The following is a 21,181-nucleotide window of genomic DNA, read 5'->3' as shown; positions in this document are numbered from 1 at the left end:
CATAAAATAATAATTTTTCATAATTAAAAAAAATAATAATGATATTCACTATTTTTTAATTAAAATTTTTCTAAAAAACTTTATGAACGTCGTTATTTCTCACCTTAAAATAAAATTTACATAAACGCGATAGTTGAGCTTCTACTTACGCTCTCTTCTCATACTGAAGCAAAATTTATTCTACAGACAATCGATCGTTGATTTTTTATCGAGTGATTCCTCGAGAATGTAAAAAATGTAAAACAGGCTCATTAGATGAATAGTTTAGCAGTTATGAAAATAAGAATAAAGTTTAAGGGTTTTTTATTACGTAATGTGGCTCTTACTGAGAGTAAGCGTAGGAGTAGTAATTTATTCGGATGTATGAGGAATTTTATTTCACTTTATTTTATTACTTTGTCTTTTTATATTTTATTCATTTTTATCTGGCCTAACCAATACTATACAGTTTGATTAATAAAAAAAGACAGAATGAAAAAAAAAAAATGGCATAATAATAAAAAAAGGCGGTTGCCGGAAGGCTGCGAGATTGGGAAGACCTGGAATTTAGTTACCCATTTATCGCAAAGTCCCAACCCTGCGTGACTAAATTATTGGAATTTCAGGCAAGGGATCGATCGAAATTTATTTTGCGACAAATTATTCAAGGTTAGGCGTATATACATCGCTGTTTACTGGAACTTACACTCAATTTCCATTTTATTTACTTATTCTTTTTTCTTTTCGGTAATTTATATGTCGAAATAAAATTAGAGAGCTGACAAGGGTGATTTAATTAAGTTACATGAGATTTTATGTAGAAGCGTTAACATTTATTCGGTAAGTAGAGTACAGTGAATATACAGGTCTCGTGTTGAGTCGCATTAATTTTTTTTTATTTAGTTTATATAAAGTTACAATACAGGTTTTTTAACAATACATACTTTTGACTTTATGTCTTCACTTCACTAGTTATAATTTTAATCTTAACTTATGTACAGTTTAGCACCTTGACTACTTTACGTTTCAATTGTTATAGTAGAAAAAATTATTTTTACTTAATAAAAAAAAATTTTCTACCTGAAAAATAATTTATTCTCCAATAAATCGTAAAATTTTTTCATTTACTTTCAAAAATTTTATTAATGAAAAAAATTTCACTCGATTTTGTAAAGATTTATATAAAAAATTACCATTTAATTTTTAAACAATTAGTGAAACAAGTTATTAAAAAAAAGTGTTATTTTACAATTGAATTAATTAAATTTTCTTACTTAACTATTAACCATTTTAAAAATAATTTTTCTAAATTTTCTCCGTTGTTTACATTATATTATATTATTTATGAGTAAGGAAAATTTTTTATCATGGCAAGATTCATTTAAAATGAGTTATAATTTTTTATTTTATATTATATTATATATTTTTTATATAATGACAGTAAATCAATAACTGTAAGTACGTAATATTTAAGTACCCAGCGGCCATGATTCATGTGAATTTTAGTGAATAAACGGGTTAAAAACGTATGACATTTTTTTAATAAAAAATAATTTTTTTAATTTTTAACTATTTAAATATTAATATTATTCCATAAGCTTTTTTTGATCTCATATTAAAAGTAAATTAATTATTTATATTTAATGTTTAAAGGATTATTTTCTTCAGCGAATTTTTTGCTGTTTTATAAACTAAAATGAAGCGTACCCAGCACCGTATCTTTTTTAGTTTGACCTACATAACTATTATCACTAGTACGCGGGTAATTGTAATGACATCGAGTTACACGTTTTTTTTTGTCCTGCATTAACATAAAAAATTTTTCCGTAAAAAATTATAAAAGAGCGTTTAAAGTTAAAATAAAAATAATGGTGATCATAATGACAATAATGATGATGATGATGATGATGTTAGGACATTAATAATAGTATTTTTAAAAATGCTCCAAATGTTAATTATCTAAATGACGAAGTAAAAAATAATATAAACAGCCTCGATATATATTCTGTTTTTACCTAGGCTCAAGGCCAGACTCTACAGTCCCACTCGTAAAAAGATCAATTCCCAAAAAGGTTTTTTGTCTGGATTAGTAAAGCTTGGGGTTAAAAATTTAACGATTGTTAGATTTATACGAGTGGCAAGTGGAAAATCCGGCGGGTGGAGATACAAATAAGAATTAAAAAGTATAAAAAATTGAATGGTACGTCTAGTCCATTTGTCGAATTTTAAACAAACAAAAGCATGCAGTGCAGGATAAAAAATTTTAGGCAGTACGGTAAAGGATTATGTTTATAAATACATGTTTTTAAATGACTGCAGTATTGATTCGTGAAGAATCTAAGTCTTCGAAATCGGCAATGTAATGTTGGATTTTATTTTCGTTTTTCGTTTATTTTTACTTTTAAGCCATCCAGCATTGGGTCGGAATTCTGGCAGTGGTTGTGTAGAGGACATTCGGTTCAAACAGAATGTTTTTGGTTTGCTGAATTTTTTATGACGATCATTTGACTTTTTTTTTTTTTTTTTTTTTTAATTATAAAATCAATTTAAACTAAATATTTGCTAGTTTGTTCTGAAAATAATTCATATTTTTTTAAGTTTTTTTGATTGGCCAGCTAACCATATGATAATTATTAATCGATAATAGAATTATTATTTTGATATGTCAGCCAATTTTTAATTGAATCATTTAAAAAATTTTGATTGAATTAAAAAAAAAATTTCGAAGACTAGATGTCAATTTTTAATTCAAGAATATTAACGACTAAGATTTCGAGTCAAAACCTTTTAGTTAATTTTTCTCTTAAAAAATTAAAAAAAAAAAAGGACTTAACTTTCAATATTTTGGCAATAGCTTAAAAAAATCCAACAAACCAAAAAAATTTCATCCAAACATCCCCTAGAATAAAAGAACCAAAACTATAAATCTACAATACAAAAAATCGGCAAGTTTAGTGCTCGTAATATTCACCAATAAAACCAATCCATCCGAAAAACCCCAATATCGACTCAATGTAAACTAATTAACCCTATAATTTAATAATTCGTCGGCTCGTAATTAAATTACCCACAATTATCGGGAATAGTTGAGCAATCTATAATAACTCCATGAAATCAATGCTTTTGCAGTGAAATTCCCCTCGTCCAATCCTCAACACTCCAAAATAAGACTATCTATTTAAATTTGCATTTCCGGTTCCGAGTCATCGTGAAACCACCCGGGTCTTCCTGCCTCAGTAACCCTCACAGTCTCCCTTTCAGAGTATCTTGTGGACCTGGTAAAAGTACTGGTCAATCCTGGATGATTTCCCGAATCAAAAGAAGTCATAACCTCCACCCTGTCCCCTCTCCTAATCGCCATGGGCGTGGTATCCGGTGAACTGGCAATTTCTTCAGTTTCTGGCGCCCAAGTCCTCAGGTTTCTCGCCGGGAGGCCCCAATGTTCCGCGAACTCCGACCTGGCCAAACTGGGCTGGCTCAGGGACCTGACAATAGAGTCAGCGTCATAAGAACTAACACTCACATCGTCCCTCTGCATCTTAAAGTTCCTGATGGTTTCAGACTCTGATCTCAGGTCAACTTCACTCCCCATCCTGGTAATACCCAACCTCCTATTACGATCCTCCGACGGAACACCTGGAACATCATGTGTTCTGATAGAGGTTCCACCATCACTATCATACTCATACAAGGTCGGTAGAGAAGACCTCCTAGACCTGCTGTCCCATTCCGAGCCCTTGCTTCTCTTATACTTCTGGCCACTTTTGCTTGAAGCGATTGAGGAAGCTGGCGGCGGACTCAAGATCCTGATAATAACGTCCCACTTCGCAGGAGGAAACAGAGTCTGGTACCTCGCGTCCTTCCTGATCAAGTCGTAATCTTCCTTAACGACCGCTTCTGATAACAAAGTCCTCAAAGTACTTTCTGTAGTAATAACTTCCCTCCACTTCTCCCTTTCATCGTCTGTCAGCTCTCCAGAGTACTGCGGTTCCAGCACCCTGGACAAGGTCTCCCACTGGTCTCCGACACTCTCAGTGTCCAAACCTTGAGGCGACCTGGACGGCATTTCCGCGCGACTGTAAGTAGGTTCAATAGTTGAATCCACCTCATCCGTAGACCTCATCATATGAAGATGGTCATTGACAATTGTCAAATTTGACGCCGAACTGACATCTGAAAAGTTCTCCCACTGAGGAGGCGCAGGAGGGACTTCGTCTGCAGGATAATTTCGAATTGTTACATCCCATTTAGGATCAGGCTTTCTGTAGTACTCAGTGACCTGTCTCTTGTGTCTTTCCACGTCTTCGATGGTTTTTTTCTCGGTGACTGTCCTTAAGAACACATCATCAACTTCATGTGTCGTAATTTCTGGGCGCCTTGGCGCAACTACTGGTTCTACTAGCGGTTCAACCTCTTCGCGAATGTGTTCACGTTGTTGAATTGACGTGTGGGTGTGAGTCGGTACAATAGGGGGTGGAGGAGGAGGAGTGGGCGCCAGGATGCTGGCTACTCTGTATTTAGCATGAGAAGCATCAGTTACTTGAGTGTCAACCATCGTCCTTGTTTCTGAGTACTCTTCCAAAGTAGTCAAAGATCTTGGTCGGTGGAGCGTTCCAGGTTGTCCTTGAGTGTTTACTTCGTGGCTTTCGCGTTCGGCTTGTTTGCGGAGGATCCGGGAGTAGACAGGAGGAGTTTGTTGGCGAGATATCATGCTGCTGGGGGGACTATGGAGCTCTGGAACGTAGGAGAAGGTGGTCAAGCGAGATTTGGGAGTCTCCATGGACCTCATGATCTCCTCACGTTCCAAGATGGTCGTCAAGTTCCGCTCCAAGGCGATGCTGGCGTCAGATTCTGACGGGAGAGGACTTGGGGGAGGAGGAGCTCGTTTAACTCTCATTTGGACGTCGAATTTCGGCTCGACAGGGTGTCTGGTGACCCGAGAATCCAGGTCGGTGATAGTCTCGGAGTAGAGAGAGCTAGTGTGGATGTTCCTGTCCTGGTCGTGGATGTAGGCCTTGTTGTCGTAGGAGTCCAGAGAGGAGGGTGGCAAGGAGCGGACTTCGTCGATTTGGGACAACCCGGGTGTTAATGAGGTGGTTGACCGGGTCGAGTGGATTATCTCGTCAAACCCGTAGGCGTTAGCAGTCTCGATACCGACTTCCGAGTGGCTTTCGCTTGGGTAATCACTTGGAAGAGTGTCTGAGTGATCGATCACGAGGTTTGCCTCGCTACCTGAAGACGAGGCGGCGGTGTGTAATAAAGTGTGGGCGCGAGGTATTTTTAGCCCCTCGAACATCGACAGGTGGCCCAGTGATGAGCCAGAGAGCTTTGTGATTTCGGATCCTGTGGCGCTGCCAAATGGGTGTCGGTGGACTACTCGGATGTTGCGTCGTTTTAGACAAAGGTAGGAGCAGCCTAGCCCTAAGAGGAGCAGAGAGAGGAACAGAAGCGCGCAGATTGTCAGGAGGATTTGGAAGCCTTTTAGAGGTGGTTCAGCTATTCCTCCTTCTGCGGGAATCGGTGGTAATCTGGAAAGAAAATTTGTGTGTTAATTATTGAATATTTTTAATGAGGAATTTATAAGATAATATTTATTAAAATTATTTCATAGTTATTCAAGAGAAAAAATTTGAACCAAGAAAAATATTTTAATGAATTTTTCATTTCTTCAACTAAGGAAAAAATTTATTGAGCCAAGTATAATTTTTTAAAACTTAATAAATTTTTTAATTCAAAAATTTTTCTGCTCGATTCAAACAAAAAACTCTTCAAAATAATTTTTTCCTCTTTAATCGAGTTAATTTATCCATCAGTGAATATGGAACAAAAAGAAAAAAAGCAAGAATTGATTGCCGGATATGCTCTGGTCTGTTTTCGGAGGCAAATGGCCGCGGAAATTGGGAGATTGATTAATAGATGGTTTGATAGCGGTTGGATATCTGATGGAAACTTACACTCCTTCAGCTATTGATGGTTTGGGGGTTATTGGCGGAGGATAACGACATATTATCGTAATAACTTCGTCGCCATCCATTTCGAGTCCCGGATGAAAACGGACCACAATGTTGTTGGTAAAAACCCGCTGGGGATCTTGTTTGGTGCCGCATCCTAAAATAAAGTTTAATAATCAATCGATTTATCAATTTTAGTAGCCTTCTCATTTGGTTAATGGTTATTTTTATTATCATCATTATTTTTTCGATGGTTAGTATTATGTAACGGAAAAAAAACACATAATTCCACTTACACAAGAGATAAAATGGGTATTAAGGTATTTAGCATTTTGGTGGGTTACCTTTTAAAGGCAGCTCCAATTCAGCATAATTAAACCCACGTCCCTTGACCATACAGGCACTGTTGCGGTCGAAATCCGCGTAGGCGACCCCGTAGAACGGCTCATCGAACTTTAACTCCACCTGCATGCTACCTTGGCTGCAATTCAAATAGGCCTTCGTACGATTGAGAAATATTATTGGAGACAGCTCATCCAATTTGGTAACTTTCCCATCGAGAATTGTGCTCGGTGGTAATCCGGGCTGATATTCAATACTGTTGCCTTGGGATGCATAATTGCTTTGTGTCCACGCTTCACTGGACAGCGTTATCACCAGCAACAGTCTCCACATCTTTAATTTGAAGCAAACGTAGGTTTATTAATAAATATCATTCATCATCATCATTATTATTATTATATATTAAAAAAAAAAAATTCAATGCTATGTGACATAACATAAATTTGTTATTATTTTCAATGTTTGAAACTTGAACCTTTTTTTTAATCAAAATATACTATTTCACTTCTCTGACTATATATTGAAAAGAAAAAAAAAAAAAATTTAATTAATATTGATGTCAACAAAAATCTAACTATCTTTGATTTTATTTAAAAATATGAATTAGTTCTTATTTAAAAATATAAAATCAATCCTGTTCTTATCTTTAATTTGCCGAACAGTAGAAAAAAGTTTCGGTTCATTTAATTTTTAAATTACCAATTTTCAAATTTAGGGAAATTACTTTCAACTGAAAATTAAAAGCAGCTGCTTTGGATTTGAATATTTCAATGATTCGGCACAAAAAAGAGCAGACTGCTGAAAAATTAAACTACGAATTGTCCATGAACTATAAAGGTCATGGATGGAAAAACATTCACCCGGAAGGATGAAAATGAAAAACAATCGATAGTTTTAATTGAAAATGAAATTAATTTGAAACAAGACACGGTCACGAGTTTGCTTATTATTATGAACACTTTTTATTGATATAAAGCTAAAACTAGCAAAAAACTTGGCATAACTCAGAAATAAACAAGTAATTGTCGAGCTAACGAAGCGGACGAGGGTACTGCTAGTCTTAAATCAATATAATAAATCCAGAATATTTTATTAGCGGTATAAATATAAATGTTATATAAAATAATAATACATTATTCACGGAGGTATTAAATCGTAAAAAATAACGAAGGTAATGTACAACTAGAGCAAGTAATGCATTCAAGAGTGACGATAAAATCCATTTTTAAAATTAACCAACTGAATTCCAGTTACACAACTTTCACTCTCTTGAGCCGTTTGTCAAAGTGACTATGACTATGCACGTGCGTGCAATTCGATCGATCGGTATTCTATACAAGGACACATTATTTTGCCCGACAGTCAACATTCGATTTATTTATTATTTTCTGCAATATAATATCATTTTTAATAACAATAATCTGGACAGTTCATGCCGCTAACAATTCTATTCCATTCCATTCCATATATTCCATATCCACGATCACCCAGCCGTAAGTTATTGCTATTGCTCCTTATTTTACATTACCACTTGTGCTAATAAAATGTATCATGGCCACTTTAAAGTATTTATTGATTATAAATACTTGCTGTCGCAATATCGATTTATTGAACTATCGGTAGTTTCATTCAAAGTGCCGAGATTTTTTTTTCAAAGAAACTTTTAGATGTTAATTTTTTTTTATTTATTAATTAATTTACATTGAGAACTGCAACTATAAGAATCAATAATTTACAATCACGAGTTTTTTTTTAATTAGTAGTTACAAGAAAAATTTAATAATTTTTCAAAAAACAATTCTCCATTAGGTCGTTCTTTCGAGAGTAATTTGCAGTGTAAGCAATTACCAAAAACAAATTATTTTTTCTCATTAATTAAAAATAAATCAACAATCAACAAAAAATATCTTTAATTAAAAAAAATCACTGATATATATGACAAAACTGAAATTTTTTTTTTACCACTGATCTCATAATCGATTACACCCAATCGCAAAAAACCAAATACTTCCTCCGATTGTTGCTCACCTACCTCTAAACACAACTACTAACAGCTTCCAACCCACCAGTATGAGTAATGAATTTAAACAATTGCATTGAGGCCGAGTGTAATGATTGATTTCCTCCAGCCTTCGACAGTTCCAATTGTCCGTTTTATCCGTTCACACAAATGAAATTCAGCATCTGCCTTATTCGCATTTACACCATCAGCATCATTATTATCACTATCCATTATAGTAAAACAGCAGTAAAGATAAAATTTATTCACCTGGACTCGAGGTGACGTCAGCCATGTTTACATCACGGGGGAATGGGCGGAAAATAAAAATAAAGTTTGGGATCATTGAGGGAGAAGATGTGATTTAGCATCACACGTCTCAACTTGTTGAGTCACTTCTTATCACCGGTTGCTTATTTTTTTTTTTTTTTTTTTTTATCATCTATCAAGTATACCACTGATCATGTTTTTACATCGTGTTTTTAAACCTCTACTTCTACTTTGTACGAGTGGGTAGTCAAGGCTCAATCTAAAACTCAAACTCGAAATAAATAATAAATGATACATAATATATATATTTGTAGGAATTAGATAGATCGTGGGTGGACCGAGGTTCTTGTATCGTTAGATTGAGGATAAAAGATTACATTTCCTTTTTTGTCTCCTATTTTTATTTTATTGAATTTTTTTTGGTCGTTGTCGCCATGCTTAGTCGACTGTATATAAATATAAATATACATTCATATATAATACGTAACTTATGCAAATAGCTGAGTTGTTAAAACTCCGACTAGGCTCTGAATCACGGCGATGATCATGCCGCGAAGGAATTTCGTCCAAGAATGGGCAAACAAGTGGTTTTTCTTATTTATTTTCTTTAAGTATTGGTTTGCTAGCACGAGTGCATTACTTCCTTTTGCTACTTTACAATTTATATTTATATATCATTTCTCGTTCGTGTGTTTGTCTTTTTCTGGGCTCTAGAGTCTTCCACGCTCTAGTGCACAAAGACACCGTTACCAACGGATGCCTTGCATTATGAACATATATATTCTGATCTGACAGGTATCATGCCTATTTTCTTACATGTCATAATATAAACCCATTTTTGTGTTGTAAATTATGTTACAATATTGTATTGTTTTTTTTTTTTTTTTCAAGTCGAAGTTAGGACTGAAGGGGCTTTTATGACCATCAGGTGGTTTTTAAAAGGTGAATAAGGCTAATTCTAGTAATTTCATTTATGACTATGACTCAGTTATTCAGAAAATGTAAAAATTTTGTGTTAGGATGAGTTTCTTAAAAGTAATAAAATTTTTGGTTCTCAAATTAACAGACATTGGACAATTTTTATGATTTTTTTTAGAGTGTAAATTCTTATGAAAACAATAAAAAAAATCCATGGGTAAAAATTAAAAAAATTGTATATTTGTTGTGTTCAATTTAAAAAAAAAAAAAAAAAAAAAAAAAAAAAAAAAGGATTTCTTTATAAGATTTGAGTAATTTTACGTTGAAAAAAATTTATATCATTTTTAAGAGAAAAAATTAAAGATTCAATTTCAAAATTTTACAACAGAAAAAAAACTTCAAATATTTCAATTTTTGGGTATAAAAATAATTTCAAATTTTTCTTTGAAATATTTCAAACAGAAATTAAAACAAAAATATCCAAACTTTCTATGAAATTACCAGCTCTCAGAATATGAATAATTAAACTTTCTATCAAATTAACTAATTACCACAAACTACCGACTTAATAAAATCTAAAAGTAAAAAAATTAGCTGCTTAATTATTAATTATCACTAGATAAAAAAAAAAAACCTAATGAGAAGATAAATAATGAAAAACGTGTTAAAAGACATGAATGAATTTATTATAAAAATAATAAATGTCTTAATAAATAAAATAAATTATAAATAAATGTTAAAGATTATTTATAAAAATAATTACCATGATTTTAGTGTCCGATACAGTCTCCAGCCCTAAACCGGTTGTCTCAGCTACGTCATGACTCAAGCTCTGTAATTACAAATGACAATTTTTTTACATAATTATACACATCATACACTGATTAATCGATCACGTAGGTGACGGGTGAACCTCTATCTCTAATTATCATTTAAATAATACTATTAAATTATAATTATCGATCCGTAGTAACCATCGAGCCAGCAGATGTTCATTTCCTACATCTGATTCTATTCTTTTAATTAATTTAATTTATATTTGCTACTGTTATTATTTTTTTTTAATTATTTTCCGCTGAGCTCTAGTATGAAAATCCAACCTCACTATTACATATTATATTGCATACTACTCATTTCCGGTATCTCAATCAAACTCAATCGCTCCTTTTTTCTCTTTATAGTTGAAAAACTTCAAACTATTCAATTTAAATTAACATTTAAAATAATACCACCAGACCGGTTGAGCAGAATTTCAATTATTTTATTTTAAACAACAAATTTATTTTTCACAAACTGAAAAACTACCGTCCATTTATTTATTTATTTATTTATTTATTTAAAGTTTTGTTTTCTGTCGTAAACTTTAACCATTGCGTAGCTTATACGTGATAACACAAATACTCGGACATCACATACACGCATAGGATATGTGGCAATTAGACATCGGTTCGTTAGCATGCAACCGCAATTACCTTAACGCGAAAAATAACTTTTGCTCCACCTCGAGCATTATTTTAAACGCTTGGATATTTATTAACGATAAAAATAATATGGACGAAATAAATTGTTGTTAATATACATCATAGAAAAAATTGGTCGTTGACTATTATTTTCATTACTAATTATTATAATCAAGTGACTGGCATTATTATTGCTAAAAAGTGTATACTTATTGAATGTTTCATTGACGATAAATTAAATATTATGAAATATTAACTTATCTTTTTTATGGGCCTGTTAATAAGTTACATGAATGCTCGGAAAATTAACTCGGTTATTTTTTCCACGAAGAATTACGTGTTAATAGGCGTGGATTTTATTATTTAGTCATAATTTACATATTTGCTCATTTGGAATATATTTTTTTTCAAATAAACCGTCATTAGTTCTTTTTTTTTTATAATTTTATTCGAGAGATACAAGTCGGAAATTTCTTTGATTTAAAAAAATTTAAAAGAATATTTTATCGTTAATTATTGAAGAAGATATTCTGGCTTCAGAAATTTTTAATTCATTTATATCCATTCAATTATTTAACAATTCATTTCATTGATGACTTTTCGATTTTTTTAATTTAATATAAAAATTTTGCATTATAAAAAAAATTTTTTTCACAATTAATTGCCTTTTTTTTTTAATTGAGCAAAAAAAATTTATTTTAATTAATTATAAAAAATCAATTAAAAATTCATAAAAAATACAAGTCTATAAGAAGTTTTGTTATAAATTATTTACAGTAAAATTTTATGAATTTTCCGTGAATAAATTAAAAATTTTCAGATTTTTTTAAACCGTACCATAAAAAATTCTTACAACGGGCCAAAACAATCGATAAATTACCATCGAAAAAAACAATACCAGTCAGTAAAAAAAATAAAATGCGTAAAAAATTTTAATTGGCTGTAAAAAAAATAATTTACGACGTATGGTAACTTTAATAGTGTATAAAAATAAAGAGTAAGATTGTAGAAAGCAACCGAGTAACATAAGGTAAATATATGTACATATATACACTTGCATATTGTATATATATCTCGTACAACAGCTAGCAATATGGTTAGGTACAGAACAACACAAGAGGAAAGAATACTGAAACCGAGGGCACACCCGCAAGAGCACCGAGTACAGAGACTAACCCGCCTCGAATTCCTCGCCGAGTTTCATTGCCCATTACTCATTCTCACTATATATATATATATATATATATATATATATATATATATATATATATATATATATATATATATATATATATATACATATATACATATATACATATATAAATATATATAAACATAGATATATATACTCTCTTTACTTGCCAAAGGGATATACTTATATTCCCGTACACGGATAATACGCCGATGGGGTTTCGTCGGGATCGTTTTCGTCTACTCTGCTCATATCATCTCTGCGTAAACTTGAGAGTAACCTTGCTCACACACATAATCCATAATTTCTCTCTCTCTCTCTCTCTCTCTCTCTCGCCTTTTATTTAAGCTTTCCTCAGTTGTTTACGACGTTTCAAGCGCATATGTACAATCCGCGAAAGCACATACGGAATACCTCAAGGCATTGATATGAGTATTATTGAGTACGCCATTAAACCGGGATCGCGTGTCTGTAGTCTAATATCCGTTGCGGATAGGAAATTCTATCCGTACCTAGCAAAACTGAGTCCTTACTGGTATCGTCACGACAATTTTCACTTATTTACTTTTTACTTATACTTATACGTTACATTACTCGGAACTCGCGACCGCGACGTGGGAAATCCGGAGGTTTAAGGAGTAGGAAGTGCGCTAAAAAACTTACTCCGAGCGAGAGAACTGGAAAATTTAGATGCTAAATTAACAGTATTATTTAATTATTGCAATTATCATTGGAAGTAACTCGATGAAAGTCTCAATTCACAGTAAATGATTTTCGTAATGATATACTTCTACTTTGTAATAACAATAACGGGTATTTACTCTTTAACGGATTCAAGTTTCGGCGGGCTTTATTCTAAATAGAATAAAGACTAAAAATTTTAACAGACAAAATATTTTGCAGACAAAGTTCTGCAAATATTTAACTGATAAAAGGATTTAGTAATTTTTAATGAGCTTTATTAATTATTGATCAATATTATTTTAATGGATATTTATTGATTGTTAATTAATAATTTATTAAAAGTTAATTCTTGAACTAAAAAATTGTTCTTAGTTTGAATAAAATTTATTATAACACTTAATAAATTCTATCAGTGCAAAAAATAATTAAGTAAATTATTTATTGTATAATTATTTATTAAAGTACAAAATTAAAAACCGATAATTGGCGATCATAAAAGGATAAGCCTACGCAAAACGTGTCGCCTTAAAAGTATAAGTTGTAAGGATTTAGGTGTTCTTAAATATAAAACCTGCGGTTGTCTTAACTTATATATATATATATATAAAATATATAAATGTACGAGACAAGCAGACAGAACGCGTTGATCTGGTTGCGCAAATAAAACTCGCGGCTTGACTTTCACTACTAGCTGCGTGCGTTGGAGAACGAGTAGAGCTTCTTGTCAGTTGTTCGAAAGAACGTATTCCTCTCTTCTCTCTTGCTCTTCATAGATACCACTTCTTAGATACTGGACGCATTTGTAATAGTAATAGTAATAGCAATAGTCTAAGCAGACGCACATTTATCCATCAACATGTACATGTACATTTGTAGAGTATAGAGCTAGACGCACGTATCGGCTTCGAAAAATAAATCCTACTTTTACAAGTGAAATATGTGCAAACTTTGCTAGACTTCACGAGGTCTGTGTATTTGTTCTAATTTTTTCAAGCAGATTAATTCATTTTTTAAAATTTACTCAATTATTTTTCATTTTTTTGTTCTCTGATTTTTTCTGAATAAAATTTATTTCATCAGATAAAAATTATTGATTTAACTTAAAAAATTTTTATGAACTTGCAAAAAAAAAATTTGACAGATTTTAAATAACATAAAAAAAAACTTGATTTTTTTTAAATTGGACGTGTGTGAAATAAAATTTTTGACATCATGAATTCGCGATGTGTATAAAAAAAAAGAAAGAAATTTTTATCAGTAAATAAAAATTTTTTTATTGGTAAAAAGTCAATTGAATAAATGAATTATTTATTATGCTGTAAAAGAGATTGTGAGATGAGATGAATTAAATTAAAATGAGAGATGAATAACCTATAAGTATATTTGGTAGCTTGAACCAATGACGTCACCTAACATAAGTTTCATTTGGATAAAAGGCGCTTATGTCTGATGATATAGGATATAGAGAATGAGGTAGAGGGTACCGAGTTTAGTTTCGAGCTCTCTCTGGTTGAGCAGCTAAATCGACAGGACACAACTATCCCGCGGCAGGACCGGTTCCGATCTTCTGGCGTTCGCGTCGACGTTTTACAGGATGAAAACAAGATGAAAGAGTGGGAGAGAATAAAAAGGAAGTGAGATAGATACCGAGAAACTCTTTACTCTTTACGCTTTACTCTTGGTCTTGCTCTGCTCCTCTTTCTTTATAACCGACTTCTCTTATATACACTCTTCACTCTCGACTCTTAACTCTTTTACTTCTTGGGTTTGATCTCTCGCGTGATCAATTCTACTGGGAATGGAAGGAATAATCATCCGGGTGCATTCTTACTCCCGGCGTTTTTGAATTAATAATTGAATTCCCAGTATTAAACGCTCAAAAAATTATATCATTTTTTCACTTGACAAATTACTCTACTGACATTTACGTTTTCATTATTCTCTAATATTACGATTACAATTGATATTACTATTGCTTTACTTTGATTTCAGGACTGAGAATCGATTATTCAGATTTTTTTCTTGGTACAAAATCTTCGAAAAAATAAATTAAGCATCGAATTGTTAATTTTAATTACAGACTTATAATTACTAATTGACCAATAGAAAAAAACTATCTTTATATACTCCAAAAAAAAATTTTTTTTAATCAAAACTTTGATTATTATTTAATTTTACCGTGAATAATTAGAATTAAAATCTGTTAAAATTTTTAAAATAGATAGTTTATTATGAAAAAATTTAAAAAATTTGTGCACACTAAAAAAATTTGACTTAATTGAAGAAAATATATGCGCAATTCATTTTTAAATCTTTTCGGTCTCTATCTTTGCAATTAAGATATCTAAAAAAATTTTCAAGCTACTATCATCATCATAAACTCTGATCCCACCTCTGAATAACTAATTTTAATTATAGACCCAAAACTAATTGATCTACCACAAAAAATTCCTGAATAACATCAGAAAAAAAAACTCGAGAAAAAAAATTCTCGTCAATCTTTTTTCACTAAATATAACCATAATCACACTAAATTAACCCGATTTTCAACTATAATTAATGCAAAAAAAAAAAAAAACAGTCACCGATGTCGAAATTCCGGTCTTGAAAGCAGTCCAACATCGCAATCGGTTAGATATTTATCAAAATAAGCCCCGAGATCCATAATAAATAATTTAAAGTGCAAATATTTACCGGGAAAAAATTATGACACACTTTCAGTGAGATCACATTAATAATAATTGATTCTGAGAACCGTGATCAAAAGTGTCACTGCAAATTCTCGCTTTAATATTTATTGACGTAATTATCCTGCACAATGGGCATTTAAAAATTTATTTCAATATGTAGTTTTTAAGCACCGGTTCTAGCAGTAGAAAGTTGGAGGGCCAGTTTGTAAGTAATTTATCTATTTAAATTTCCGTGATTAATTTTAAAAACCAAACAACTTTTCTTTTAAGAACAAGTCTCCAGTATTTATATATATTTATATTATGTATCATAATGATCCGTAAATAGGTACTTTCTCTTTCATAATTGTCCGAATAATGCGTAAGATATCAAAAGAGATATAAATAAACAGTTACAGCCGTGAATATCCTTAGTTGAATTTAGAATTGAATAATACGTAAGATAATTAATTTACCGAGACAATAAACACATTATGTATTAACATTAACATTGCAGTCCGGTCTTAGTGATTTGAATGCACGTTTAAGATACGATGTACTGTATAATTTTATACATAGATGATGATATTGACAGGACTAGCGTTATGTCACATTATAAATTAATCTTGTTATTATACTGAATCTCATTCACCCGGTGTCCTTGTTTCGATGTCCTCGGATACAATTTATATAAGATGACACTAAAAGATACTTAGCACATTTATCATTCTACATTTTGAGCATGCACTTATTTCTTACTATTATTATAAAATAGTTTTAAAACTAATTGAAAAGTAAAACTTATTGTGATGATGACGGCGTTTGATTTAATTGACGATCCGAGGAGGTTAATTAAAAATCAAGGCATGCGATTCAAATTAGTGAGACAAAAGAATTGAATCTGACTCAACATCTTTAATCCATATATATAATAGTGTCCCTGATGCGATTATATACTATGTAGTTTCGTTTAAAAACACTTTCATTTATTTTTTAGGTCAGTCCCACGTGAATCCCGCCTTTATTTAAGAAATTTCCGTTTGGCTAATGTAAGTTTTTTTTAAATATTCATTACTTGAATATCATTATCATTACAGTTATTATTATTGAAATTATTGTTATTATTACTTTATTAAAGACTCGAATTATAATATTAAACAATTTTTTCGATTAATATTTAATTTCTTTGATGATCAATTATCATAAGAATTTTTCATTATTTTTTTAATTGAAAAATTTGATGTCTATTAAATTTTTCTATGAAATTTATTAGTTTTATTATGTATCACCGATGTTGTAATTGTATTTTATAGTTTATAATTTGAAAAAAAAATTTTGTAACTTTGAAAAAAAAAAAAATCAATAATAACAACTATACAATTTAATAACAAAAATCATTTCCGTATAAAAAAATATTTTTCACAATGTATTTGTCAGTGAATTTTTAAGAAATTAATTTTTGAAAAAGCTAAAAAATTTTGAATTTTTCTAACAAGGTAATTAAATTTAATTAACTCTAATTGACTTCATAGCGAAAAATTACCGAATTATTAAATTTTTGATTTTATCAAATGATTTTAAAAAACTTGAATAATTAAAAAAAAAAAAGTCATCTTCCGTTCACTTGAAAATAATCAAATACAATCCTATAAATTTATCAATGAACACCTCAATAAAGATCTCTCATCTTACTTTCATTACTACTCATCAAATTTCTCCAACAATTTACTTTCAAAATCACTGATAAGCTCATCAAAATACTTAACAATCTTCGACTACGTTAAAAAGTCTCAGTTACTAGCAATAATTATAGAATTACAAAATGGAAAATTAAAGCCAAATATTTCAAAAGTCACCGCCAAATGACGAGTACAAAAAAACCCATGCTTTATTTATTTTCAGATAATTTTAACAGTTTCTCGAATGAGTAATATTTAACACTCTACAAAAACAATAGCAATAAAACCAAAATAATATTTATATTTTTCTCTATTATAATTTCTTTCACACAAGCCCATTATTATAAAAACAAACAAAAAAATAAAAAGTGAAATTGCCACAACAGATGCACGCCCGTATGTGTAACGAGCCGTAAAGAGTTTCTCGGACTTTCCGTGTGATCTCACTTTTTTTCCGATAAAACAAAAAACGTAGCTCTCATTCTTTCAATTTCTATTTACCAAATATACCACAATTACAAGTAAAATAATAATTCCCGAAGCCAAAACTAAAAATAAAAACAAACTCTCGTATAAACAAAAACTAACACAGTTTCATTTAAAGTTTGTGTTTAATCTAACAAAACTTGACACTAAAATAATCAGACCGTCGAAATGATAACAGAGCAAACACTTTAATCGTTTAATTTAACCAAAATCCCTTTAATAACAGTAAATAATTAATTTTAAAAATCAAAGGCGCAAAGCCGCTTGGCTTAACATAAATAGTTAAAAGTATTAATCGTAAAAAGTTATCTTAAAAGTAAATCTTAACAAATGATTCCCTAGAATGACAAAATGGTTGAGCGTTTATTAAAAATGTCATGTACAGTAGTAATAGTAGTTTCCCAGCATTCTTGAGTTGTACTACAGAAGGGGGCAATACAGAACAGACAATAAATAAAAAGTACAATGCCACGAATTATCTAACTATCATCACACTATTGCACCTGTAATCCCTGAGAGAGAGAGAGAGAGAGAGAGAGAGAGAGAGAGAGAGAGAGAGAGAGAGAGAGAGAGAGAGAGAGAGAGAGAGAGAGAGAGAGAGAGAGAGAGAGAGAGAGAGAGAGAGAGAGAGAGAGAGAGAGAGAGAGAGAGAGAGAGAGAGAGAGAGAGAGAGAGAGAGAGAGAGAGAGAGAGAGAGAGAGAGAGAGAGAGAGAGAGAGAGAGAGAGAGAGAGAGAGAGAGAGAGAGAGAGAGAGAGAGAGAGAGAGAGAGAGAGAGAGAGAGAGAGAGAGAGAGAGAGAGAGAGAGAGAGAGAGAGAGAGAGAGAGAGAGAGAGAGAGAGAGAGAGAGAGAGAGAGAGAGAGAGAGAGAGAGAGAGAGAGAGAGAGAGAGAGAGAGAGAGAGAGAGAGAGAGAGAGAGAGAGAGAGAGAGAGAGAGAGAGAGAGAGAGAGAGAGAGAGAGAGAGAGAGAGAGAGAGAGAGAGAGAGAGAGAGAGAGAGAGAGAGAGAGAGAGAGAGAGAGAGAGAGAGAGAGAGAGAGAGAGAGAGAGAGAGAGAGAGAGAGAGAGAGAGAGAGAGAGAGAGAGAGAGAGAGAGAGAGAGAGAGAGAGAGAGAGAGAGAGAGAGAGAGAGAGAGAGAGAGAGAGAGAGAGAGAGAGAGAGAGAGAGAGAGAGAGAGAGAGAGAGAGAGAGAGAGAGAGAGAGAGAGAGAGAGAGAGAGAGAGAGAGAGAGAGAGAGAGAGAGAGAGAGAGAGAGAGAGAGAGAGAGAGAGAGAGAGAGAGAGAGAGAGAGAGAGAGAGAGAGAGAGAGAGAGAGAGAGAGAGAGAGAGAGAGAGAGAGAGAGAGAGAGAGAGAGAGAGAGAGAGAGAGAGAGAGAGAGAGAGAGAGAGAGAGAGAGAGAGAGAGAGAGAGAGAGAGAGAGAGAGAGAGAGAGAGAGAGAGAGAGAGAGAGAGAGAGAGAGAGAGAGAGAGAGAGAGAGAGAGAGAGAGAGAGAGAGAGAGAGAGAGAGAGAGAGAGAGAGAGAGAGAGAGAGAGAGAGAGAGAGAGAGAGAGAGAGAGAGAGAGAGAGAGAGAGAGAGAGAGAGAGAGAGAGAGAGAGAGAGAGAGAGAGAGAGAGAGAGAGAGAGAGAGAGAGAGAGAGAGAGAGAGAGAGAGAGAGAGAGAGAGAGAGAGAGAGAGAGAGAGAGAGAGAGAGAGAGAGAGAGAGAGAGAGAGAGAGAGAGAGAGAGAGAGAGAGAGAGAGAGAGAGAGAGAGAGAGAGAGAGAGAGAGAGAGAGAGAGAGAGAGAGAGAGAGAGAGAGAGAGAGAGAGAGAGAGAGAGAGAGAGAGAGAGAGAGAGAGAGAGAGAGAGAGAGAGAGAGAGAGAGAGAGAGAGAGAGAGAGAGAGAGAGAGAGAGAGAGAGAGAGAGAGAGAGAGAGAGAGAGAGAGAGAGAGAGAGAGAGAGAGAGAGAGAGAGAGAGAGAGAGAGAGAGAGAGAGAGAGAGAGAGAGAGAGAGAGAGAGAGAGAGAGAGAGAGAGAGAGAGAGAGAGAGAGAGAGAGAGAGAGAGAGAGAGAGAGAGAGAGAGAGAGAGAGAGAGAGAGAGAGAGAGAGAGAGAGAGAGAGAGAGAGAGAGAGAGAGAGAGAGAGAGAGAGAGAGAGAGAGAGAGAGAGAGAGAGAGAGAGAGAGAGAGAGAGAGAGAGAGAGAGAGAGAGAGAGAGAGAGAGAGAGAGAGAGAGAGAGAGAGAGAGAGAGAGAGAGAGAGAGAGAGAGAGAGAGAGAGAGAGAGAGAGAGAGAGAGAGAGAGAGAGAGAGAGAGAGAGAGAGAGAGAGAGAGAGAGAGAGAGAGAGAGAGAGAGAGAGAGAGAGAGAGAGAGAGAGAGAGAGAGAGAGAGAGAGAGAGAGAGAGAGAGAGAGAGAGAGAGAGAGAGAGAGAGAGAGAGAGAGAGAGAGAGAGAGAGAGAGAGAGAGAGAGAGAGAGAGAGAGAGAGAGAGAGAGAGAGAGAGAGAGAGAGAGAGAGAGAGAGAGAGAGAGAGAGAGAGAGAGAGAGAGAGAGAGAGAGAGAGAGAGAGAGAGAGAGAGAGAGAGAGAGAGAGAGAGAGAGAGAGAGAGAGAGAGAGAGAGAGAGAGAGAGAGAGAGAGAGAGAGAGAGAGAGAGAGAGAGAGAGAGAGAGAGAGAGAGAGAGAGAGAGAGAGAGAGAGAGAGAGAGAGAGAGAGAGAGAGAGAGAGAGAGAGAGAGTAACTGAGTAAGAGAGAGAGACATAAGAGTAATTCTAAACATTATAAAGATTAATAAAAAATGTACCTGTCGTGACCTGGCATTCACGCGTGACGTAATGAAAAGGTGAAGTAGAAAAGGCGGAAGAAGATGTTGTTGATGTTATTTTTATCCCTTTTAGACTTTTTAGCTTTTACTGGGTACTCTTTTCTGTACGGAGCTAAACTCAAGTCAACTCAAGTTAACTCAACTAAAGTAAACGTCGAATCAAGTCTCAACTCTATATAATAATAGTTGAGACAAGACTTAAACTCTCGCGGTTCCGTTACAGGTCGCGTTCCAAAGTCTTCAACTAAAGTAATTTCTCGAGACTTCTTTCTTTATCTCTTATATTTATCCTTAATAATAATAAAAAAAAAAAATAATAATAATGACAGTAATGAAAAATAGTAATAATAACAAACCACTGTTTCCTCAAAATTTGCAAAAAAAATTTTCACCGCCAATAACTTAAAAAAATTTAAATATCAAGGAGTTTAAAAATAAGTATTACAAATAATATACCAAGGACACGTTAAAATCCTTGGATAAATCCTGGTAGCAATTAAATGAAGATTACCATATCATTAAAAATAATAAATTCACTTGTAAAAATATTCGGTCACACACTTTATAACTTGTAAACATGACGTACCTTTTTGTTTTGACGTTAGGGTTTTAAAAAATGTAAAAAACTAAAGCGAGGCAGGTGTCGCTGGTACAAAATATCGATCGAGACTGGTGAGTGATCCGCGATTGTAACGCTCGTTACTCCCAACTACAGTGGCCCCTGCAGTTCCGAAGGGGAACCGC

General features: G+C 33.2%; 1 protein-coding gene across 3 annotated transcripts; it reads right to left on the bottom strand.

The window, feature by feature from the left end:
* Positions 1-790: 790 nt before the first annotated feature.
* Positions 791-21,114, bottom strand: Pot (zona pellucida domain protein papillote). 3 transcript variants are annotated; one of them, XM_074256487.1, is made up of 5 exons: positions 21,024-21,114; positions 10,223-10,291; positions 6,275-6,605; positions 5,934-6,087; positions 791-5,507 (listed from the first exon to the last, which is right to left on the bottom strand). In XM_074256487.1, exons 2-5 carry the CDS (start codon positions 10,223-10,225, stop codon positions 3,158-3,160), a joined length of 2,838 nt encoding a protein of 945 aa, XP_074112588.1. In that variant the 5' UTR covers positions 10,226-10,291; positions 21,024-21,114; the 3' UTR covers positions 791-3,157. The 3 variants fall into 3 exon arrangements, with proteins under 3 accessions (XP_074112588.1, XP_074112587.1, XP_074112589.1); XM_074256486.1 differs by lacking the exon at positions 21,024-21,114 and adding an exon at positions 20,949-20,966; XM_074256488.1 differs by lacking the exon at positions 21,024-21,114 and adding an exon at positions 20,417-20,720.
* Positions 21,115-21,181: the final 67 nt, after the last annotated feature.

This window comes from Cotesia typhae, unplaced genomic scaffold (assembly GCF_013202065.1).
Source record: "Cotesia typhae breed Kobodo isofemale line unplaced genomic scaffold, CoteBio_Ctyphae scaffold_152, whole genome shotgun sequence".
Taxonomy (NCBI): Eukaryota; Metazoa; Arthropoda; class Insecta; order Hymenoptera; family Braconidae; genus Cotesia; species Cotesia typhae.
The sequence above is the reverse complement of the archived record's forward strand: the minus strand, read 5'-3'. Positions and strand labels throughout refer to the sequence as shown.

Bases quoted from the DNA above. Each gene is read 5' to 3' on its own strand.
- Pot (XM_074256486.1), bottom strand. The intron at 6,088-6,274 runs GTAACCCACCAA...ACTTTATTTTAG, and splicing joins ATTGGAGCTGCCTTTAAAAG to GATGCGGCACCAAACAAGAT. The intron at 5,508-5,933 runs GTAAGTTTCCAT...TTTTCTTTCCAG, and splicing joins CCATCAATAGCTGAAGGAGT to ATTACCACCGATTCCCGCAG.